Source organism: Zonotrichia albicollis, chromosome 15 (genome assembly GCF_047830755.1).
Source record: "Zonotrichia albicollis isolate bZonAlb1 chromosome 15, bZonAlb1.hap1, whole genome shotgun sequence".
In the NCBI taxonomy this organism is placed as follows: domain Eukaryota; kingdom Metazoa; phylum Chordata; class Aves; order Passeriformes; family Passerellidae; genus Zonotrichia; species Zonotrichia albicollis.
The window spans coordinates 8,057,773-8,080,278 of NC_133833.1; the positions used below are offsets into that span (position 1 = coordinate 8,057,773).

General features: G+C 45.0%; 1 protein-coding gene across 4 annotated transcripts in view; it reads left to right on the forward strand.

The window, feature by feature from the left end:
- KLHL3 (kelch like family member 3) overlaps positions 1 to 9,543 on the forward strand; it is a 68,021-nt gene extending 58,478 nt beyond the window's left edge. For all 4 annotated transcript variants that reach the window (XM_074552147.1, XM_074552148.1, XM_074552149.1 and 1 more), the window contains 6 exons: positions 158 to 355; positions 1,246 to 1,347; positions 4,370 to 4,498; positions 8,172 to 8,312; positions 8,523 to 8,666; positions 8,908 to 9,543. In XM_074552147.1, the coding sequence (XP_074408248.1) occupies positions 158 to 355; positions 1,246 to 1,347; positions 4,370 to 4,498; positions 8,172 to 8,312; positions 8,523 to 8,666; positions 8,908 to 8,936 (743 nt within the window). In that variant the 3' untranslated portion in view covers positions 8,937 to 9,543. The remainder of the gene's footprint in view (positions 1 to 157; positions 356 to 1,245; positions 1,348 to 4,369; positions 4,499 to 8,171; positions 8,313 to 8,522; positions 8,667 to 8,907) is intronic.
- Positions 9,544 to 22,506: the final 12,963 nt, after the last annotated feature.

The window sequence follows — 22,506 nt, forward strand, 5'->3', positions numbered from 1 at the left end:
ACATGACACGCATGTTTTATCACGCTCGGCGTTAACCAGCAGAAAACGCCGATTGACATCAACTTGTGTTCCACTCTCCCCAGCCGCCTTTCACACCTTGGTGGCAGCATGTGGGCAGCTCCAGAGGGCTTGCTGTGACCCCCTCTCCCCTTTCCAGGCGTGGTGTTCATGGCTGGCAGTGTCTATGCCGTGGGGGGCTTCAATGGCTCGCTGCGGGTGCGCACGGTGGACGTGTACGACGGCGCCAAGGACCAGTGGACGTCCATCGCCAGCATGCAGGAGCGGCGCAGCACGCTGGGCGCTGCCGTGCTCAACGACCTCCTCTATGCCGTGGGAGGCTTTGATGGCAGCACTGGTAGGTGCTGGGCAAGCACCAGGCACTGCCTGGCCTGGCAAAAGGGATTTTGGAGGCCCTGCAGAGATTGCAGAGCTTTAGAGAGGTTCCTGTGCTCTTCCCCTGGGGTTCTGTAGAGAGGGAGCCAGAAATGGGGTTTGGTGTGTGTTGTAACTATCCATGTGCACGTTCTGACCTGTCAGTAATTGCAGAGAATCTCATCCTTATTTTCTTTTCCTTATTGTTTTCCCTATTTCTCTGCAATAAACCAAAATTATTATATTGCAGAGAACCGCACCCTTTATTATTTTCTTTCTTCTTATTTTTAGAACTGTGATACAGTTCTTTCAGCCTCATTCTCTGTGTGATTAAGCTTTTTCTGGGCTGAAAAGGGATTTTTTTCCTTGTTTAGTTAAATTTTTCATAGCAACATGAATAAAATACTAGCAAGGAATCTTACAGGGATTTGTCTTGGCATGGCTGCATGTTTAGATTCACACCTCTGCCTCTGCTGTAAAGCTCTGCCACTTGGTTAAGCCCTGAACTAACTATTGCAGCAGGGGCTGGGGGAATTTTTAAACCTTTGCATGGATGTTCTGGAATGCTTGAAAGGATGTGGGGCTTTTGGGCTTGGAATTTCGACTCTGCTCACCTTGGTGGCCTCAGCACATTGGAGGGGCAGCAGTCCCAGGGCAGGGGTGATGGGGTAACAGTTTTCCCAGCCACTGCAAAAGTGGCATTGCCATGCTGGTCCCAGCCTGAAAGGCAGGGGGTTAGGAAGTGGGATTCCAGGAGCATGGTGGGAATTACGGGCTTGGGAGGAGGTGGAAGGCAGATGAAAGTGCAACACCAATCTTTTTTTCTTCTCTTTTTTTTTAATTAGAAAACCTGTGTATCCCCTTTTTAACTAGGTCTGGCATCAGTTGAGGCCTATAGCTATAAAACCAATGAGTGGTTTTTTGTGGCTCCCATGAACACAAGAAGAAGCAGTGTTGGAGTTGGAGTTGTGGAGGGTAAGAAAATGAGCAGCCATTTCCATCAAGCAAATGTTACTTGTCAAACAGAAGCCTGAATGGTTAAGTGCAGTAGGAGGGAATGGCAAGAGCTGTTCCCTGCCCCAGTTGGGAAAGATTGATTTTATATGATGTAATTGCTGCAACTTTTTCCATTCTCCTCTTTATCTTGGTGAAAAATCATGTGTAGCTTTCCAGGAGCCTCAGACCTGTATCAGACTAGCCCATGCCTCCTCAGAATGCAATCAGGTGTGTGCAGGTTTCTTTGAATCCTAATTCTGCTGGGCTGGTTCTGGCTGGTGAGAGCCAGCACTGCTGTGAGCTGTGTGATGCTGCTGCTGCTGGCAGACGCTGCGTGGATGGAATACCCGTCATGGAAAATCTGCTCAGCCAGAGAAACAGCAGCAGAGTTTGTCCCACAGCCCCAGGCTGGTGGTTTGGCAGGAATGCTAAAACCTGTGTTTATTGACATCAGGCAGAGCTCTGCTGGGGTTCCTGAATGAGCAGGGGTGATGACAGCAAAGGCTGGGGCAGCTCAGAGCGGGGTGGGAGGCTGGGCAGGAGGGTGGCAGCTGCTGGCACCTCTGGGTCAGCACCAAACTCAGGGCAGCTGGAGCTGAGCAGCTTGGTTTGGACTCAGGAGAATTAAAAGTTTAAGTAGGAACCATTTTTTCCTTTACAAAATCTATTCTGAAGCAAGTGAAAGGCTTTATTTGAACTTGTCTTTAGTGTGGCATAGCACTTTCCTTAGTGCAGAGCAGCTTTGGCACAAGCCTTATTATAAACCATATAAACCATGATTTACAGTGCTTTGGTTGGACCTGTTTGAGTGGGAAGTACATGGAATATGTTAGTGTACATGAAATATGCTTATGTGAGAAGAACAAGGGAGATAAAGTCAAAATAAATAGTGGTCATTAACTTCAATTTGCATATTTAAGAAGCACATTCTTCAAAATTGGCCCGTGCTTGGGAAGTGCTGGGCTGCTGTCAGTCATTGGAATTTATTCAAGTGGCTTGAATGCAGAAAAAGTATTAAATATGGACCTGAGAGATGCATTTTCTACTGGAGACTCATAAAATCCTTTTCCTTTCCTTTTTTTGAAAACACAAGTAAGTGTTGCATATGTTGGAGTCCATGATAAAAATAATAAGGACATGCGATGGGCACAAGAGCTGATCACACTGGTGTAGGGAACAAGCTGCAGCCTGCAGTTAATCCACAGGGTTCATCTGAATGTGACAAAAATTGATCTGATGATCAATTATATACTGAAAATACCTAATAACCTATGTCAGCCAGGGAAATTGATCTTGTCTTGCCTAGATTGACACTCTTGTCTGATTCACTGACAAATACCAGGCAGAACCAACAGCACAAATAAGAGCTTGAAATGTTCCTAGAGACAGGAAGATGCAGAAGGAGGTCATGAGTGGGCCTGAGGGAGAAAGAAAAGAGCCAGCCTGTTCTTGGAGCCTTGCAAGCATCCAGAAACAGGAGGATGCAAAAGCCTGAGGCTGAAGATAACTGCTGGTGGGAGTCTTGTGCATGCAGAAAATTGCACAGCTCATTCATGGCCAGATTTTGCTGTCATTGATTGAGAATTTATATTATTTCTAGGTTTTGTACAAAAAATTAGGTTAGAATTTTTCTACATATTTGTCGAGCTTATTTTATGATATGATATTATATTAAAGAATACTATACTAAAACTTTACTAAAGAGTAAAGAAAGGATACAGACAGAAGGCTACAAAGAATAATGAAAACTCGTTACTGCTTCCAGAGTCCTGACCCAGCTGGCTGTGATTGGTCATAAAGTGAAAACAATTCACATGAAGCCAATCAAACAACCACCTGTTGGATAAACAATCTCCAGACCACATTCCAAAGCAGCAAAACACGGTAGAAGCAAATGAGATAATATCGTTTTCATTTTTCTCTGAGGCTTCTCAGCTTCCAGGAGAAGAAATCCTGGCAAAGGGATTTTTCAGAAAATATGACAGTGACAGGTTTAGGTGTGTTCCCTAGAGCCACCTGAGGCAGGGCCTGTCCTGGGCTGGGCCTGTAGGTAAGCCTGGCTGTGTAAGAGCCTAAATGAGAGATGTGGGGCTCCAGGCAGCTCTTCAAAATGCAGTTTATTACATCCAACAGGTTACAGCAGTCCAGGATCGTGGGCGACAGAGCCTGTGCCTACAGCTGTCAGCTCCAGCTGCAGGCAGGCCTGGAGCTATTTTTGGTTACCTTGCATTATATACTTTTCTTTCCTGAGCATCTTAATACAGTGGAACCAATCGATACCTTAACTTTTATCTATAGCCTATCATAGCTGCTATAATTACCATATTCATGTTACTGTTCTCCAACGGCTAAAAGTATGTCACAGTTCAAGCCAGAAGTTGTTTTTCAGTTTTCTCACAGTGGAAAATTCTGAGACCTTTTTTATACCTGCAACATTTGCTGACTTGTTTGTCTGTGCTATCTTTCTGCTTGGTGAAAACATCTTCTTGTTTATCCTTTGCTCTAAGTGGGTTTACCCTTTTATCTAAATCGTAGAGGTGGGTTTAGCCTTTGCTGCAAGTCATAGAGGTGGGTTTACCCTTTTATCTAAGTCGTAGAGGTGGGTTTATCCTTTGCTCTAAGTCATAGAGGTGGGTTTACCCTTTTATCTAAGTCGTAGAGGTGGGTTTATCCTTTGCTCTAAGTCATAGAGGTGGGTTTATAATTTTATTTAAGTCGTAGAGGTGGGTTTATCCTTTGCTCTAAGTCCTAGAGGTGGGTTTATCCTTTGCTCTAAGCCATAAAAGCCCTTCCTAACTAACACACCCTTTTCCTCCTTGGTTATCCAGTAAGACCGTCTCAGCAATTCTTTCCTTCTACATCAAAACTTGCTTGCATCTCTATTCCTCCATGAGGCTCTACATTCACAAATCTTTCTGCTGAGCATATCTGTGGGACTTTGTTGCCACACTTGCCCCCTTGCCAGCCTGGGGAGCCGTCACCTTTGCCGTGTGTGTTGCAGGGAAGCTGTACGCCGTGGGCGGCTACGACGGCGCGTCGCGGCAGTGCCTGAGCACGGTGGAGCAGTACAACCCCGCCACCAACGAGTGGACCTACGTGGCTGACATGAGCACGCGGCGCAGCGGGGCAGGTACTGCTCAGCACGGGCACCACCATGGGCTTTGCAGGCAGCGCCGAGATGAGAATCTCGACTCTTTCAGAAGGCTGACTTATTATTTTGTGTTATGTAATATGTTAAAAGAAAGTGATATAGCAAAATGACAGTAAAAGAATAGAAGAAAGGATTTCATCAGGAAGGAATGGTAATAAAATCTTGTGACTGACCAGAGAGTCCGAGACAGCTGGACTGTGATTGGCTGTTAATTAAGAACAACTGTCGCAGACATCTCTTTATGAGAAATCTTTCCTTAGGATTTTTTTCCTCCCGAGAAGATGAGAGGCCTCAGGAACAAAATGTAAACAATGGTTATCTGCTGCTGTGGAATGCAACAGGTAGATTTTTGATTGGTCTCATGTGGATGTTTGGAATTAATGGCCAATCACAGCCCAGCTGGCTTGGACACAGTGTCTGAGCCACAAACCTTTGCTATTCTTCTTTCCTGTCTATTCTTAGCTTAGCTAGCCTTCTGAGAGGAAACCTTTTCTTCTATTCTTTTAGTACAGTTTTAATGTAATATATAATGAATCAAGCCTTCTGAAATATGGAGTCAAATCCTTGTCTCTTCCTTCAGCATAAGACCCCTGTGACCACCATCACAAACAACCATGAGACCAATCACAGATGCACCTGTTGCATTCCACAGCAGCAGATAACCATTGTTTACATTTCATTTCTGAGGCCTCTCAGCTTCTCAGGAGAAAAGATCCTAGCAAAAGGATTTTTCATAAATATGTCTGTGACACACCGCCTGCTCTGCTCACACACAGGGAGGGAAAGTGGGATTTGCCATTGCTGGGCTTGCAAGTGCAGCCTCTTGTGTGCCCTGCTTCCCGTGAGGGGTGAAAATGTAATGGATTGGAATCTCTCAGCAGCTCTCATGGCTTCTTGTATTGCACTAAAGAGTTATTTAGTTGTTTGCACTGGCTGTTTTGCTAATTTGCATTGTTCACATTATTTGTATCCTGTGACCTCGTGGTCTTCCCCTTTTTCCCCCTCATCTGCACATTGTGTAGGATAATAAAATTAATCTCAGATTTTCCCTTCTTAGCTAGTTTTTAGTTGATTTTTTGCAAGAGTTGGCGATCTGGAGGATTAGAGCAAAGGGCCTGTTGTAAAACAATTGGACTCTAGTCTTGATGGTTTCTAATTTGCTACATGATCTTGGACCAGGCAGTAATTTGTCTTCTCTGTGATTGTTCCTGAAAGGGAGAAGAGCTCTCATCCACTGCATTTAAAATGATCTTCAGGTGAATGGGAATTTGTCACTGTTGGTCTTAATGCTCAGTGTGTGCCATGGGTTCTCCCTGATATTAAATTGTGAAAGAACCCACAGGAAAGCCTGGGGGCTGCTCTTTGGGGCTGAAATGACCCTGCAGGTTAAGCTGTGGTGGGAGTTCCCTTTTGAGCTGGGCAGATTGAGGCTGCTCTCTATACCCTGCTCACTCCAGTATCTTTTCTGTAGCTCCAGGTGAGGTAAATAGGTACACACTGTTGGTTTGAGTTCTGTGGAAGAAGTTTGTGGTATCTGCTTGATGCTTAAACCCAGTCCAGTGCAGCCTTCCAGGAGAGCAGAATGAGTATCTCCTATTGCTGGCAATGTGTTGAAACAGCAAGAATTTTGTGGCTGCAGTGAGATGGATTTTATTGAGCTGTCTTTGTTGGAAACGCTCTGAGTGCTGCTTTACAAGTGTTTCTCCATGTAGCAAGTCCTTTGTTAGGAATGCTCATACTCCCCTGCCAAACTTTGCAGTTTTCTGTCTCCACCTGACCCCTGAGCTCCTCAGGCTCTGGTTGTCCCACAGAGGCCCCTGCAGCAGGGATGGAGGGGACTGCCCAGTGCCACTGCCACCAGCAGTGCTGCAGCACAGTCTGCTGTCCGGCCCCAGCAATGACACCGTGCTCTGTCCCCGTGCTGACATCTAGTGGGGCTGGGGACAGGTGTCCCCAAGTCCCTGGAGGCTCTGGGGCTGAGGGGATCTGCAGGTTCTGCCCAGCTTTTGTAGAATCATAATTTTTTTAGATTGGAAATGACCTTTAAGGTCATCAGGTCCCACTGTTAACCCAGCACTGCCATGTTCATGCTAAACCACATCCCCAGGTGCCACATCTGCACATTTGTTGAACACTACCAGGGTTTGCTGGACCAGCTGTGTGGCTCACTTCCCCTGTCCCTGCATGCCCTGTCTCACTGCACAAGGAGGCAGTTTCATGGGAAAAAGCTTGAGCATTTCTGGCTCTTTTGTTCTCTTGCTTGCTAAATTAGTTTACTCATTAAATTATTTCTTACAAGTATAAGATTTCCACTAACAGCTGAATATAATCAAATGCCAGGGTGTTGCACAGCCAGGCTGCTGGGCTCAGATGCAGTTAAGTGATTTTCCATTTCCCAGTGACCTGGGAGACAGCTGCTCCAGCTCAGGAGCCAGGACACACATGTGGATGTGTTCTGCTCTTCCCAAGTCCTGCATGTTGGAGTACTTCAACCACACCAAGGATGTGGCTCAGTAAGGTAGATATTTATGGCAGTCAGAGATTAATTGTATGTTTGCCAGAGGTGAACCGTGAATCCCAATGTCATATTAGGATTTCAGCACTTGGTACAGTGAGAGATGGCTGGCCAAAACCAAACCCAGCAGTAGCAAGCTAATTTAGAGAGGGGAGGGGTGACAGTGGTAGATTTATGTATCTGTCCCCAGATGGGGCTGCTCCTGATGGAGCTGCAGAGCCTCAGTGGTGCCTGTTCTCTGGCTCAGCAGCTGTTCCTGCCCTCTCCTTTCCTGACCAGGAGAGATCCTTGAACAGGGACCAAGTCAAAAACCTGTTGCTATCAGGCTGGCAGGACCCCTCCCTGCACACTGGTTAATGCCCATAGTTGAAATGATGTGATTCGGATCTGTTTCTGTTTTACTAACATCCCACCTTGTTAATTTTAATAGAGGCCTTTGAACCTATTAATGAAGTTGCTGGAAGTTTTAACTCTCATGGATTGGTGAACATTTTAATTAACTAATTTACTTAATATTAGGCAGAAGTAGCTTTAAGATCCAGGTAATTCCAAGAGATTTGGCCAGGGGCCTTCAAAAATGGCTGAGAAGGTGGCATTGGAGGCACCTTGTCTGTGCCATGTGCTGCCAGGTTTTGGGGTGGGAGTGGGAGGAGAGGAACCAGGTGGCAGCTTCAAGAGCTATAAATTGTTGAGGAGAGGAACATCATCCAAGGGATGAAGTCGTGCGTCACAATGGCAGCAGGAAAAACAAATGTCCTGGAAGGGGAGTCAGGCTAAAAGCAGAGGGTCCCATGGCAGAAAATATCAGGCAGATGGAAACAAGGTGGGGTGGGAGGCAGAGAGGAAGTTAGTGCAAAGAGATGGAATAAAGTCAGAGGAATGTCATGGGAGAAGACTGCTGGTCTTGGATAGCCTGACAGCTTCCTGGGGGGGGACATCTGCCAGGCACTACTGTGCAGGTTGCTGTGGTGCCACGGGGTGGGTGGGTGCAGAGCTGACCCTGTGCCTGCTGATCTTGGTGCACATGTGGCCCATGCTCCTGGAAGTGCCTTGGAGAGGCCAAGGCCGTGCCCAGGGATGAAGCAGGGATGTGCAGCTCTGTCCCTGTGCTGTGGCTGACCTGGCTGTGCTTGGCAGGTGTTGGTGTGCTCAGTGGGCTGCTCTACGCCACCGGGGGCCATGACGGGCCCTTGGTGAGGAAGAGTGTGGAAGTCTATGACCCAGGGACAAACACCTGGAAGCAAGTAGCAGACATGAATATGTGCAGAAGAAATGCAGGTAACCATGATAAGCCTTTCTGTGGTGGTTGGCTCGGTTGTCTGTGTGTGGTTTTTAATGCAGTTGGTGTGCTTGTGGTGTATGTGATCAGTGTTGCAGAAGATAAAAATGGGAGTTGAGGGATCTGCTTGGGGGTGAATTGGAATGTGGCAGCAGCACGCCGTGGGGGATGAGTTGGCTCCTGTCTCACCATCTGTGCTCTGCTTTGAGGGGTGTGTGCTGTGAATGGTCTCCTCTACGTGGTGGGAGGCGATGATGGTTCCTGCAACCTGGCCTCGGTGGAGTACTACAACCCCAGCACAGACAAGTGGACGTTGTTGCCAACCAGCATGAGCACAGGGAGGAGTTATGCAGGTAAACAGGCAGTGGGAGAGTGGGCAGCAGTGGGGTCATCCCTAAACTTGAGGGCTGTGCCCCCTGAAGCTTTAATTGTAATTTTTTTGTATGTTTTACATTGATTTCAGTAGAAGGAACTTTCACAGAAGTGGTAGACACCTCCCTCGTTGCTGGCCTTTGGCTTTGCAGGATGATTGTAGCCACGTGGCAACCCAGGAGCTGCTCCCACCATAACTGTGTCTGTCTGTTCTTACAACAGGTGTGGCTGTGATTCACAAACCCTTGTGACACACGATCAAGCCAATGTGAGGAGCAGAAGTGAAGTGGATCCAGCTAGGTGGTGTTGGGAAGATGACTGACTTCTGACTTGACCCATCTCATTGCTGTTAATGTCTTAGCATGACAAGTGATACGTTGCAAGCATCATCCACTCTGCAGTGGATTGCATAGCCAAGTGAAAATCCCTCTGGGGACGTGTTCCATGCTAGACACGAGGTGTTGCTTGTTATCTGTGGTGCAATCAGCTGTTCTTCTCGATGGCATGTGTCCTGAGATAAACACTGTGCTTGGACTGCAGGCACGGGATTTTTTGTGTGAAACAAAACTGCTACGTTTGGGCATGTGAGTAAAAACGAACGTTTCTGGATTTCTTCCCTACTGATGCTCCGTGCACATTGCTGGTTGAACTACTTACTCACTGTGCCTGGAGGGTGGACTTTAATACTGGCAGGGGAAACTCCTGAGTTCCAGCTGAGAAAAAACAGCAGAAATGGACTGGAACAGGGTGGTCTGGCTCGAGTGTGACGCTGTCTCAGCCGTACGTTTGTACATGCCACTGGACTGCTGTGTGTATCCCTGAAATGCTTGTGGAAATAAACACCATGTGGTTTTTCTACTTGCCATGGATGCTGTGTGCTGTGCGTGCCGGGACCTGCTGGGCAGTGCCTTCCCTGGGGCTGAGCTCTGTGCACCTGAGCCACACCAACCCACAGCCCCACACTACACATGCTGCTCCCACGGGCTTTGTTGCTCCTGTGAAACAAATGTTGCTTGAATAGAAAATGTTCCCAACCCACACTTTTCAGCTGTGCTGAAAGCTTCAGTTCTAGCTCTGTCCAGCATCTCAATGCCATTTCATAATAGAGCATTTAGATGTTTAAAAAACCCCCTTATGGTGCCATTAATGTAGAGACATTCCGTGCAGTGAGAGCCCTCTGTCACCCAAGCAGGGATTAATGAGCCAAGTAAAATACCTGCAGTGTTTTAATGCTTCCAGAGCAGGGAGATTAACTAATCACTGTCACTGTAATTGCTATTTTAGTCTTGCCCTTACTAAAAGCATTCCTCTATTAGTATGAAGAACTCATAAGATTATTCAAAACAGACAAATCTAGATCCAGATGTAAGGGACCTGTCTTGCTTATATACCAAATTCTTAAAGTTTTCTGTTTAAGAAGATGTTTGACTTTAAACTACATTTTTGTGTCTCTATGAGCTCTGACATGCTTCTGCATACAGAGGTGAGGTCCCAGAAGCTCCTTAGCTAAAGGGAACTAGTGAAGAAAAATATTTCTCTACTCCTTGTTGTTTGGGTTGGTTTTTTTCCTGTTTTCCCCTTGTAGATCAGCTGAGGCTTTTTGTTGTGGGCAGCTGTCCAGAGTTTTTATGCTGGTTTCTGTCTCCATAGATCTGCTCAGTGTGACCTTAGACAGTAGAAGAGAAAAATATTTAAAAATTTATTTCAGAGGGATCCAAGCTGCATCATCTTGTGCTGCTTTTGTAGAGGGGTGGGTTTCTTCTATAAATATGTGTTCTTTGGTGTTTGAGTTGACACAGTCCTTGTTAGATGGGTGCCTGTTCACTGTGGGGAAACAGCCCCAGCCTGTGTTGTGTCACTGCCTGCAGAGGGGCTGGCACTCCCTTCATGGGGAATGTGAGGTAGCTCCTACTCCTCTTGGGATGTTCTTGCTTTCACAACAAGGGCCAACTGTCGAAAGAATAGGCATTGCTACTCTTTATGTCTACACTTCTATTGTACGTGAGCTCAGAGGCCCTGAAAATAGTAATTAAGAAAAAAAAAATTAGTCTTTTTCAAAATACCCTTTAAACCTTTTGCTTTGAGTTTTACAGTCTGCAGCAAAACGTGCCAAACCAATAGTGTGACATGCTGCTCTCCTGTGAGGTGTTGCTTACTGTAAAAGCCATTGGGGCTGGTAGGAATGTATCCCAGTAGGAATGTATCCCAGTAGGAATGATCCCAGTAGGAATGTACATCCCAGTAGGAATGATCCCAGTAGGAATATTCCCCTGACTGCAGCTGCCTTGGGGTCAGAGTCCTGAGATGCACCTTTATGGTGGCATAAGGAAGGTGATGAGGCCTCAGCTGGGACAAACTCAAATTCACTGTCCCAAAAGGTGCTTCCCTTCCATGCAGCCTGGGAATAAAGGATAAAATGGGACAGACAAAACATTTCAGTGCAAGGTAGCATCTGTTGTTAGGCAGAGGTGACTGGACAAGGCTGGGCAAGCATTTGGGCACTCATTAGGTCTGGTACAGACATAAAGCTAAATAAACTCCTCTATAAGCTACTGTGCAGCCCAGCTGCAGCTCCACAGTTGGGAACAGTTCCCAGCCAACATTCTCACACCTCTGGCTTCTCTGGAGTAGAGGCCAATATTACCCAGAGACTATGAGTTTATGTGGGCTGGAGATAAAAATTGGTAGGTACTGCTAGAGAGGGGCAAGGCTGCAATTTGCTGTTTGTCAGGTGGGGAAAGTGGGTACAACTGGAGGTGGGATAATTTTATCCCTGCTCTCCATCTGCTCACAGACCTTTCTTAATCACTAGGTTTTGGTGGTTCTCTGCTCTTGTAAAATGGCATTTCTGCCCAGTGCTGGCCCAGGGCTGGCATGCTGGACAGGGCTAGGACTCACAGCCCTTGCCAGGGGTGGGGGATGCTGTTCCCAGCCCAGCCAGTGCTCCTCGTGGTGTTCCCTCCCTTCCTTCCCAAACGTTGCAGTGTTATGCAAGTCAAGTGACCTCGTTCTCCAGCTATGCAATACAAACAACGTGTGATGAACCAGCTGTGCCCCCCCACCCCCCAAAATGCTTTTGGAATTTGTCTTTGATGTGTGGTTTCGTGTTTGTATTGTTCATTTTGAGCACCTGAGCCAGATCCTTTACAGATTGCCTTTTTCTAGGACTGAAAACGTAGCATTAGTACTAACAAATTTTATTGTAAATATTTTTATAAGACGATTTAAAATAATTTTTGGATTGCTTTTTATGGTCTTCAATGACATTTCTGCATCTAATTTGTGCACTCCAATGTGGTTTCTGCTGGCTGTGGTGTAGGGGTGACTCTGTATGTTCTCTGCACAAGAAATGCCATGTTGTAAGGAAGATCTGGGATAGCTGCTGTTTTGGTTTTAATGTTAGAAGGACAGCACTGGGCTCCACATTATGAGATAAATTCAGACCCATTACCTCAGTCACCAGTAGGCCCTTAGATTATTGGTTATTTTACAATGATTCCAATACCCTGATTTAATTTCCTCGTGCCATGAGTTTGGTTCCTGGGTAGTTTGGGGGACAAGCTGTCACTTGGTGGTTCTGTTTCTTGGATCCTGCATGAGCTGCTTGAAGACAGAGATACTCTGCCCACAACAGTCTGGGCACAGCTCCCAGAATGCCAAAATCAGACAAATTATTGCAGGAGTTTTAGTAAAAGATTCACAGACCAAACTTTAACCTCTTCCTCATGTTGGTCCTTGGTGAATATGAACATTTCCCTCATCTCCTTCTGTTGTAATCTCTTTTTGGGGTCACCCTGTGCTTGACCCCTGTGGGTTTCTGGCCCAGGGTTTCCTAAAAGGGATTTTGCTGCTGCAGAAAAGCCCCCAGGATGAGCCCCAGCCCCAAGAGCAACGTGTGTGGTGCACACCCTGCTGGGCTTGCAGCAGATTTAACTCAAGCAAGCTGTTGTTTAAACAAGTCTGAATGAAGTCCATCTTTTCCATTGGTGCCTAATAGATAAATTGGGGGTGTTTAAAAACAATTTTCAGTTCATTCAGTTTATCCAAACAGTGTCTTTTTATGGATGTGTACAACAAGTAATTACCATAAATACACTTGGCAGTGTTTGCATGTCACCACCATGAAAGTTTAATACTCTTCTCTGGTTTACATTGTTTGGAGACCAAAATCCTTAATATCCAGTGAGGTGTGGTGCCTGTTCATCAACCAATGATGGCTCAACAGATAAATGCTGTATATCAGGCTACTGTGATGGTTCAACAGATGAATACAGCTTGGTATTAGCCTTTGGAATTCATTATTCATTTATATATTGTCAAAGCAGTTGCCCCCTTTGCCCACATCATGCCCAAAAATCTCTTTCATGTGAGCATTGTTGCTCAAAGCTGCAGTGTTTGGGAGTGTGCTAGATATTATGGTCTGAATATGGGCTCATCCACTTTTTTTCAACCTCCTTTATCTTTGTTTATGGGTTTATAAATTATTTTCCTCTTCAGTGACAATAAATAAATAAATAAATATTGATAAATTTAATTTGTATATTTTATGTATAAAGACCTCAAGGGTAATGAATGATTGTGAAGTAATTTACTTGGGTGTGAAAAAATTTCGGTTTTGTAAACCAGACTACTTTGGTTCAGTAGCTGACAGTATACTCTAACAAGTTGGTTGACTGTTTAAGCTAATTTTTTAAATTAAAGATTTTTTTTGCATGAGTGTGGAGGACAAAGGACTTTGCAAAGTAACTCTCTTGACAGCTGTCTTGTCCAGAGCGACGAACAACTCAAGAAACATTCTTCACTGACATATTTCTATTATGAAAGAAAATCACACTGTAGTTCCCCATCGTTTAATTTGAATAAAAACTGGACTAATGAAACTTTTCTGGGTCTGTTTTGGCTTTGTTGGCTTCTGACAACGAGGAGCAATCTCATCACTCCACATGGCTTTATTTGTCCCTGTGTAATCCCAGCAGGTGCCAGCCCTGGGTCACTCTGCCCCTTGCTGTGGGGTGGTGGCACTCACACGTGCTGATGCTGAGATGCTGCTCGATGATCTGTCCCAGATTCTGCTCTGCTCCTTTTCCAAGGCAAGTTAAAAGCATTTCTCCTGGGGCTGGGGAAATGGTTCAGGGCATGGTTCAGGGCAGAAGACAGAACCTTTTAGAGAATGCAGCTGGGAAGAGAGAAATGCAAAAAGTTTAGCACCAAGGGCTCAATATTTCTTAATAACACCATAAAGTAACACATTAGCCAAGCCACCCAACTCATTTTGCTGCTCACAAAACATCTCACTGAGCTCTTTGGTTTTCCAGAAATGCTCCTTGTGCCTCCCTCATCTGTTAATACCAATGTACAACATCAAATCTACCATGTGGGATCCTGAAATTTAATTACCTGATACACAGATAATGAATGACATATTGTGGGTTATTCTATGCAGCTGGGGGACTTTGCAATTATTCCTGATTTCATTTCAAAATTACTTTTCTCTTGTGCAGCTGGCTCCTTTTTATTCATGTTTAAGCTGATGAATCTATGAACCTGCAGCTAAAGAAAAGCCTTGGCAGTCCAGGGAGAAATCTCACTACCTTGACTTTGCTGCCTGATTTTTTTTTTCTGCTATTATTGCTTCCTTTTGCATCTTATATTTTCACCTTTGGGCATGTTTTCCACCCTACATTTCACCCTTGATAGGGCAGAAAGTGTATAGCAGTAGCTGCCACCTTGCCTCATTCACCTCAGAAGGGTCAGGGTTAGAATTTTGTAGTGAGGAAAGGAAAGAAAATGGGGAAAATCCACTCAGTGGGGTTACAAGGTCAGAGAAGCAGCTCCTCTCTTTGCTGTTGGGTGTCACACATGCTGGAACAACCCAGGGTAAGATGTGCCTCCTCTGCTGCAGAAATGCTTTGTGATTTGGTGCCTGAGTTATCTGGAACCAGAATCAAAGGTAGGGCAGGAAACAACCTCAGCTATGGAAACTCCAACGCCTGATCAAAGATGAACCATTTGTGTCCATTTGTGAATAAATCAGGCCAAAGATGAGCCTGTCCATTTGTGAATAAATCAGGCCAAAGATGAGCCTGTCCATTTGTGAATAAATAAGGCCAAAGAGGAATTCCCTGTGTCCCTGAGCTACACTGATGATCTGAGTTGGAGATGGGATGTGGCTGTGGAGGGTTCAGATGGCAAAATTGCCTCTGCTCTGGCTGGAATCTTGTTCTTTGGCTGTGCTAAGGGTGGATGGCAGAGAAAACTGCAGTTAAAAAATAACAGAATCTGTTGGATACTTTTGAAAAAGCCTCTAGGAGGCAAAAGACCACTACAGAAACATTGCTAAGAGCCACCCAGGGTTCCCAAAGCATCCCACAGTTGCTCAGTGACTGATGATATTGCCTCACAAAATGTTATTCTGCACTGTAAACAGGCACAAAATCACTTAACTACTCAGTGACACGAAATATTCTAAGAAATTTGCCAAAGTGATTAATGCTAACGTTCTTGTTCAGCAAATTGAATGAGATTTAATTGGCACAGCTGCTGAAACTCAATGCATTTGATTTGGCCTTGATTTACAAAATATGTTATCATGAGCCTCCTCCTCCTTTCACTGCAAACCTTCACAGCCTCTGCTAAGCACATTGCTCAGTGAATTACTGGTCTTAAATCCTAGAGGGATTTTTTTCTCCACTCAGTAAGGGCCCTTTGAAGTATGAGTACCTGTCCCAAAGGATCTGTTCCTCTTATCCAACCACAAGAGGTTTAAATGTTACTTTTCAGTGTTTTTCTTATACTTTGTTACATTATACTCTTTCCAAAATATTTTGTTATTTATTATTCTTAAAATGCTCCTCACCTTTGACTTTGGATAGAGAAAATGCTGTAGGATACGTGATGCACCATGGACCAGTCTCAACACATGGACAACCCAAGAAAAAGGGGTTTTAAAATCCTGCAAGAGCAAGGATTTATGTCTCAAAAATCAGTCGAGTTACTTGTTAAATAAGTTGTTTTTAATAGCTGTATCTTGAACATAAAACATGCTTTTATTTTTCAAAGCATATGTGACACTGGGAGTAGCTTGGTTTATCTAAGACAAAATGAAACCAATATCTTTACAATCTTAGTTAATGAAAAAAAAGGTGGGAAGTCAGGTGGAAGCAAGTGACTTAAAGCAGAATCACCTGCTTGATGACTTAACATTAATTGCCATCAATTGGTTGAAGCACAGGAGTTGGCTTCTCGCTTGTACCCATCCCTCCACCCTGGGAAAGCAGGGAAGCTTTGATCCCTGTTCTGGGCTATCTCCCATTATTTTGTGCAATAAATACCTCAGACACCCAGCTGGTCCCAAAACCCTTGTCCCAGAAGGTGCAGACAGGGGCTGGTTTCTGTGAGAGCTGCTGTGAGGTATAAATTCAGTTGGTCCCAAACCCCTTGTTCTGGCAGGGAATGGTTTCTGTGAGTGCTGCTGTGGTGCACACACCCAGCTGGTCCCCAAACCCCTGTCCCAGCAGGGGTAGACAGGGCTGGTTTCTGTGGAGCTGCTGTATGGAAGCCGTGGGAAGCTGTGCCCACTGCGAGGAGGATTTGGCAGAGCAGGTTCCAGAGGACATCATACCCCAAACCAAAGGAGAGCAGGGTGGGTGAGGATGGAGCTGCAGCAGAAAGGGCAGCCACAAAGCAGGGGGAGCTCTCAGTCCCATGGGGGTTCCCTGGCACACATTGGGGTGTTTGGCAGGGTTGGTGGTGGCACCTGTGCCAGGTCACAGGGAATTCTTGTGTTCTCTCATTTGTGCTTCCTCTCTGCATCTCTGATGGTCATGCTGTAGGATGAAAAAATTCTGGGATGTTTTCCTAGGAGGTGATGAGGATACAGCACCACAGATTTCTCTTGGCTTCACCTGTGCTTGGAGATGGATACTTTCTTAAAGTTATTCTGTGTTTAATGAGTTCCAGCATTTGATGTGTTTGTTTATGGCAAAATATGGCAGCTTCAGGTGCTGGCTGAAGGAATGTGATGCTGGAATGTGATGGTCCCCAGTGCAATCCTGTGGCAGCAGGGTGCACTGAGGGGCTGGATGCAGCCAAGGTGCTGGGCTGAGGCTGCAGGTTCAGGTGGGACTCCTGGCCTGGCTGTCCCAGCAGGGGTGATCCATCAGTGCCATCAGCCTGTGTGCTGATACAGGGCTCCTGGGAAGCCCTGGGTGATACATCAAGTGATAGCTCTCTCTGATCCCTTTCCAGGCTGTTATTTATTGTGACTTTTTTTCTTTCTCTCTTTCACACTTCAGCACTTTCCCTTTGTCCCCTGTGTGTGCACGGTGTCAATGTCACCAGTCCTGCAGCTGGTGTCCTCCGTGCTGGTGACAAAGGGGACCCAGGGGGTGTCCCTGCTCACAAATGTCTCTTCAGCTCTGTGTAGCTCAGGGCACAGTGTCAGCCTGAAGGGTGGTGCAGAGCCAGGCAGAGATGGGGAGCACAGCCAAGAAGAAAGATCCTGCCTCCACAGAAGGGTATCCTGAGACAAAAGACATTTATCAGGTTGTCATTTGTAAGGGGGCAGACAGAAGATAATTCCCATCAGGGTTGTGAAAAATGCCTCTTACCTGAAGACAAACTATTTTTTTTTTCCTAGGCTGAAGGTCGGATTGAGCTTTAAAAGTTAAAAAATCGTGTGGGTATTTTAAACTTGCTTAGAGAGCAGCTGCAAACCTTCCTCTCAAAGGAGACCTGAATTTGGGTAAAGGAAACTTGATGATTTTTTTAGTGCTATGTGCAAGAGGAGGACACTTCATTTATTGAAGTGGGGTTCCTCTCAAAAAAAAAAGTGAGCAATCATTCAGCTTCCTGTGTCCTCTTATTCTGGGGAAGTTTTGGTGTCTGTCACAGTGATTTTAACATTGTGACTGTGGTCTAAACAATTTCTCTTATGCAGCAACTACCTAAGAATAATTAACCCTAAATTAATCCCTTTCTGTTTTCTGTGTGTTTTTAATAATGTCTGGTTACTGTGTTTGATAGTTAATATGGCAAACAGTTTTTTCTGAAAAATGGAATTAGAAAGTCCTAAAAATGTATGTTAGAAAATAGTATCAGCTTTCTCCAGACTCAAGTAGCAGATATAAAGGATTCTTTCTGCCCCAGCAGGTGCTTATCTAGTGATAATTCAGTTTTTGCCAGATGTGTGGCTGGAGATATTAGATATAATCAGGCAGCTTCCCCATGAGATTCTCTATGTGCTTTATTATAAAGCCTATGTAATTTTTCCTCCCTTTATCTAGTTAATTCTGCAGTTTCAAATGCGTGCAGCAATTTGAGTCAGCGCGGGGTAAATGTCTGTTTTCTCTGCTGCTGGCAGGGTGCAATCATCCCCAGGCTGTGGGAACAATCACTCCAGAAAAATCCCTTTGAATCAGTGGCAGTGGGAGGAAAGAGGCTGAGGAGCCTGGTGGGATTTGGCTTGGGATGTGCCATGCAGAGCCCTGGACTCTGGGGGTCAGCACAGCCAAATAAATGAGCGTGAGCCTGGCTAGTGAGAGCCTTTGTGATTCATGGGGATTTCCTGAGAACAGTATTTGGGGAAAAAATGTAAATATTTCCTTCTCAAGCAGCGCAATTGCACAATTCCAGCATCTGGGTTGTATTTTGCATGTAGATTGGGATGAAAAGTACTGAAAGTGATACAAATCCTTCCTGCTCTGCTCTTCAAAGTCATCACATCTGAGCCTCACATTAAAAATGAGCTGGAGTTTTTAAGGGCTGTTTCTTTTAAGCCATGTACTTTGTCGTCTCTTTTCTGGTAGGAGGTGCCAGAAGCTGCAGTGAGCTGAGCAACAGCTGATGTGTGGGGCAGCATTTGATTGATCTTGGGGCAAAACCTGTGCACTTGGAGCTGCAGTCTCAATCAAGCCTCAACACTGGCTGCCTGTGAGCTCTGAGGGGTGTCATGAACAGTTTTGTGAACTGAAATCTGTAAAAGACACTGAGGGGCTGGAGTGGGCCCAGAGAGGGGCAGGGGAAGGGTCTGGAGCACAAGTGTGAAGAGGAGCAGCTGGGAAGGGCTCAGCCTGGAGCAGAGGAGGCTCAGGGGGGACCTTGTGGCTCTGCACAGCTCCTGACAGGAGGGGACAGCCAGGGAGGTCAGGGTCTGCTAACAGGGACAGGGTGGCAGGAACAGCCTCAGGGTGTGCCAGAGAAGGTTTAGGTTGGATATCAAGGAGGAATTCTTCACAGAAAACCCTGCCCAGCCCTGGCACAGCTGCCCGGGGCAGTGGTGGAGTCACATCCCTGGAGGAATTTAAAAGACATGCAGAGGTGGCACTTGGGGACGTGGTGTAGTGCTGGGGTAACAGCTGGACTTGATGATCTTGGAGGGCTTTTCCAACCTAAACAATGCCATTATTTACCCCACTTCACAGTTTGATCCCCTGCTAATTCTAGTTCCCTCAAGAATCTCAAAGCAGAAATCACCCCTTACGGATAGAAAAAAGAGGGAGGTTTAGGGTCTCTCTCCAGCTGGGACACGCCAAAGATGCCTGGGAGAAATTTGGTTTTTTGCCTTCTGCATCATGATTGAATCCTGCCAAAGCTGCTGGTCCTTGAGTGCAGGTGACAAGGAAGGATGAGAGGATGGTGCTCTCCAATAGCTGAGTTCTGGGATTCAAATCTAATGGGAACAACATTTAAATTTCAAGTCTCAATGACATTACCTACAAGCTCCTCAGCTCTGTAAGTAGCATTTAGTAATTTCTGGATGCCACAGGATGATTTTGTTGAGCAGGTACAGTTGGTAGCAGGGCAAACAATTACTCTTGGTAGAAATCACAGCCCCTTATTTATTTCACTCTGCCTCCTACCTCGAGGGCTTTTTTATTTGAAACTCATGAAATAAGGCCCCAGAGGTTATTAGCATCTCCCTTTTCTATCATAACCCAGAAGTGGGCACTGCCTAGGAAGGCACTGATTGCCTGTGCTGTCACTGGCTTGTTGATGAACCAGAAAAGCTTCTATTAGTTTATGGAAATGAGACTGAGACTTACACAAAAGCTTGACACCATGCCATGTTTTTAATTAGTTTTTTTGAAAAGATATGTGAGTTGAGACACGCATACACTGCTGGTTCTTAATGTGGCTGCTAAGGAGCAGGTCCTTGCTTCTGAAATCTGTGTCTTTTTGCAGTGATCTCATTTTATAATTACCATTTAAACAAATCAGGCAGGTTCCTCTAATTCTGCCCTTTCTAGAAAATACCTCTTCTGTTGGCCTGCTTCTTTCAATGAGAGATTATCTGGATTTGTTCACAAGAAAATGTAAAAGCAAATGGTAAGATCAGGTACTTGATTATTTGTACAGATAGTTTTAGTACTAACTGAGCCCTTTCAATTAAATATTTTTCCTTGACATTTTTAATCTTATGAAGCTACAAAAGATTCCTCAAATCATGTGGTTTATGGATAAGATTATTAGTGGAACCTGGCCCTATTTGTGGCTTCTTGAGGGAATCACTAACATTTTAAAGACTTTTTTTTCCTTTTGTGTCAGGAAGCAGCTTTACATAGGCAAGTAAATGTGGAAAAAATGTAACTTAATCCATTCCCTGATCACCTTAAAATATCCCCTAAACTATTCGGTTTCAGATTGTGACAGATTAACAGATGACAGTTTGTTTCATCACCTTTGGTAAATCCAGCTTTAATTAACTGACATTTTAATGGGTCCTAAGTGGTCACAGGCTTCAGTATAACTGAATTTAATTTAATTTGTTGGGCATGATTCTGCACTGGGGAAGTGCACAGCCAAGCCTGTGTTCTGATCCCTGCTGCAGCAGCGCCAGCCCACAATCCATCACTCACACGTGCCATTGAGAGCTGGTCCAGAGCCCAGCTAAAGGCTGGGCAGGGACAGCAGGAGTCTTCCCCAGCTCTCCATGGGACTGCAAATCTGTAAATAACTGGGAAGTCAGGGTGGTTTATTGGGAAGTCAGGGTGGTTTATTGTCGCAGACATCTTTTTATGAAAAATCCTTACCTTAGGATTTTTCCTCCTGAGAAGCTGAGAAGCCTCAGGAACAAAATGTAAACATTGATTATCTGCTGCTGTGGAATGCAACAGGTACATCTGTGATTGGCCCATGTTGGATGTTTATAATTAATGGCCAATCACAGTGAGCTGGCTCAGACAGAGAGTCCGAGCCACAAACCTTTGTTATTCATTCCTTCCTATTCTATTCTTAGCCAGTCTTCTGGTGAAACCTTTTCTTCTATTCTTTTAGTACAGTTTTAATGTAATATATATCATTAAATAATAAATCAAGCCTTCAGAAATACGGAGTCAGATCCTCATCTCTTCCCTCAACCAAAACCCCCTGTGAACATCATCACTATTTATTTATTTATTCAAAAGAAAAGGCACGTTCCCATTCCCTGCAGGAGTGGTGCCTGGCAGAGGATGTCACCTGGAGGTGACACTGAGGGTTCCTGCACAGCTCCCTCCTCCTCAGCTCAGTTCAACACCAAACCCAGGCACAGAAACCTCCCAAGGATCCCAGAAATTGCTGGTTTGTAACACTGCACATTTCTGAGGCTGCTTTTTAAGGGGATCTGGAGGAAAAGCAGCACAGCCCAGTGGACACCTTTGAACTTCCAGATCCATGTCATGTTGAGGTGACACTGAATTCTGCCTCTTGCAGAATTCAATATTTGAACAACCCTTCTTCTCCAAATCAGATATTATAATCTTAGAACAATAACCATCTCTCTTTCACCAAATATATCTTTCATCCTGTGTCTGGGCTCCAGTGTCCAGAGAGACACTTCACCTGCTCTTCTAGTGCAACTCATATTTGTCCTCTTGAATGAAGCTGTCTGCTGCTTGAAAGTACACAGATGTGCAGAGCATAAGCTGTACAAATGTTAGCACTTGAGTTTGAAGGCCTCTATTAAATTGGCCTGCCTATATTTGCATGTGTATTTACTTAATTCCTTTCTTTACCAAATATATTCAGCATGCCAGGGGAATATTTCTCTGTTTTACCTGCTGGCAGAGCATCTGTATCACTTCCCACCTGAAAGTGATGTTGCATCAATCTCTACCTGTTGCCAAAGATATTGATTTACTACGAAGCTAAAATACTGTGTTTAGAGCACAAAATTTAATTTAGTAATCTTAAAAAAATAAATTGCTGTACTTGATACCTTAGCTGTTCTGCTCCCTATGCCTCTAGCTGGAACATGTAGAACTGTTTTTATTTTTATAAGCCATGTACTTGTTCTCAGTGGTCACAGATCACAGAAATACTCTTTGTGGCACTGAACTGGTTTGGTGTGTTATGTTCATACAGGAACTTTTTGTTCTGATGGTGCTGTATGGAATCTTTTATAAAACTGACACGGATTGAGACTCTTCACTTTCATATTTTTGAAATCATATCATATCCTAATTAATATTATTCTTGAAGGGCTTCTGGGAGGGTGTGAGAGGGTGAGGGAATCTCACCAAACCATGCTCTTCAAGCAGGTACTGCCCAGAGTTTTAAAGATAAATGGTGTGACACCCCATTTTACTAAACCACAGCTATAATGAAAGATGATTTGGTGATCTTGCCCTGGAAGGGTTGGACAGACCCTGCCAGCCCTGATGTGGCTTTGCTGTGTCTGGATTCATCACCTACAGCACCTGGAGGGTTTCTCTGAGCTCATGACCTCGATGGCTCTGTCCATCCTTCACCTCTGTCTGTCTGTCTGGTCTCCTGGCCACTTCCAAAGGGGTTAATTTAAAATAGAATTGGAATATAGAGGAATTATGCACAACCTGGCAACAC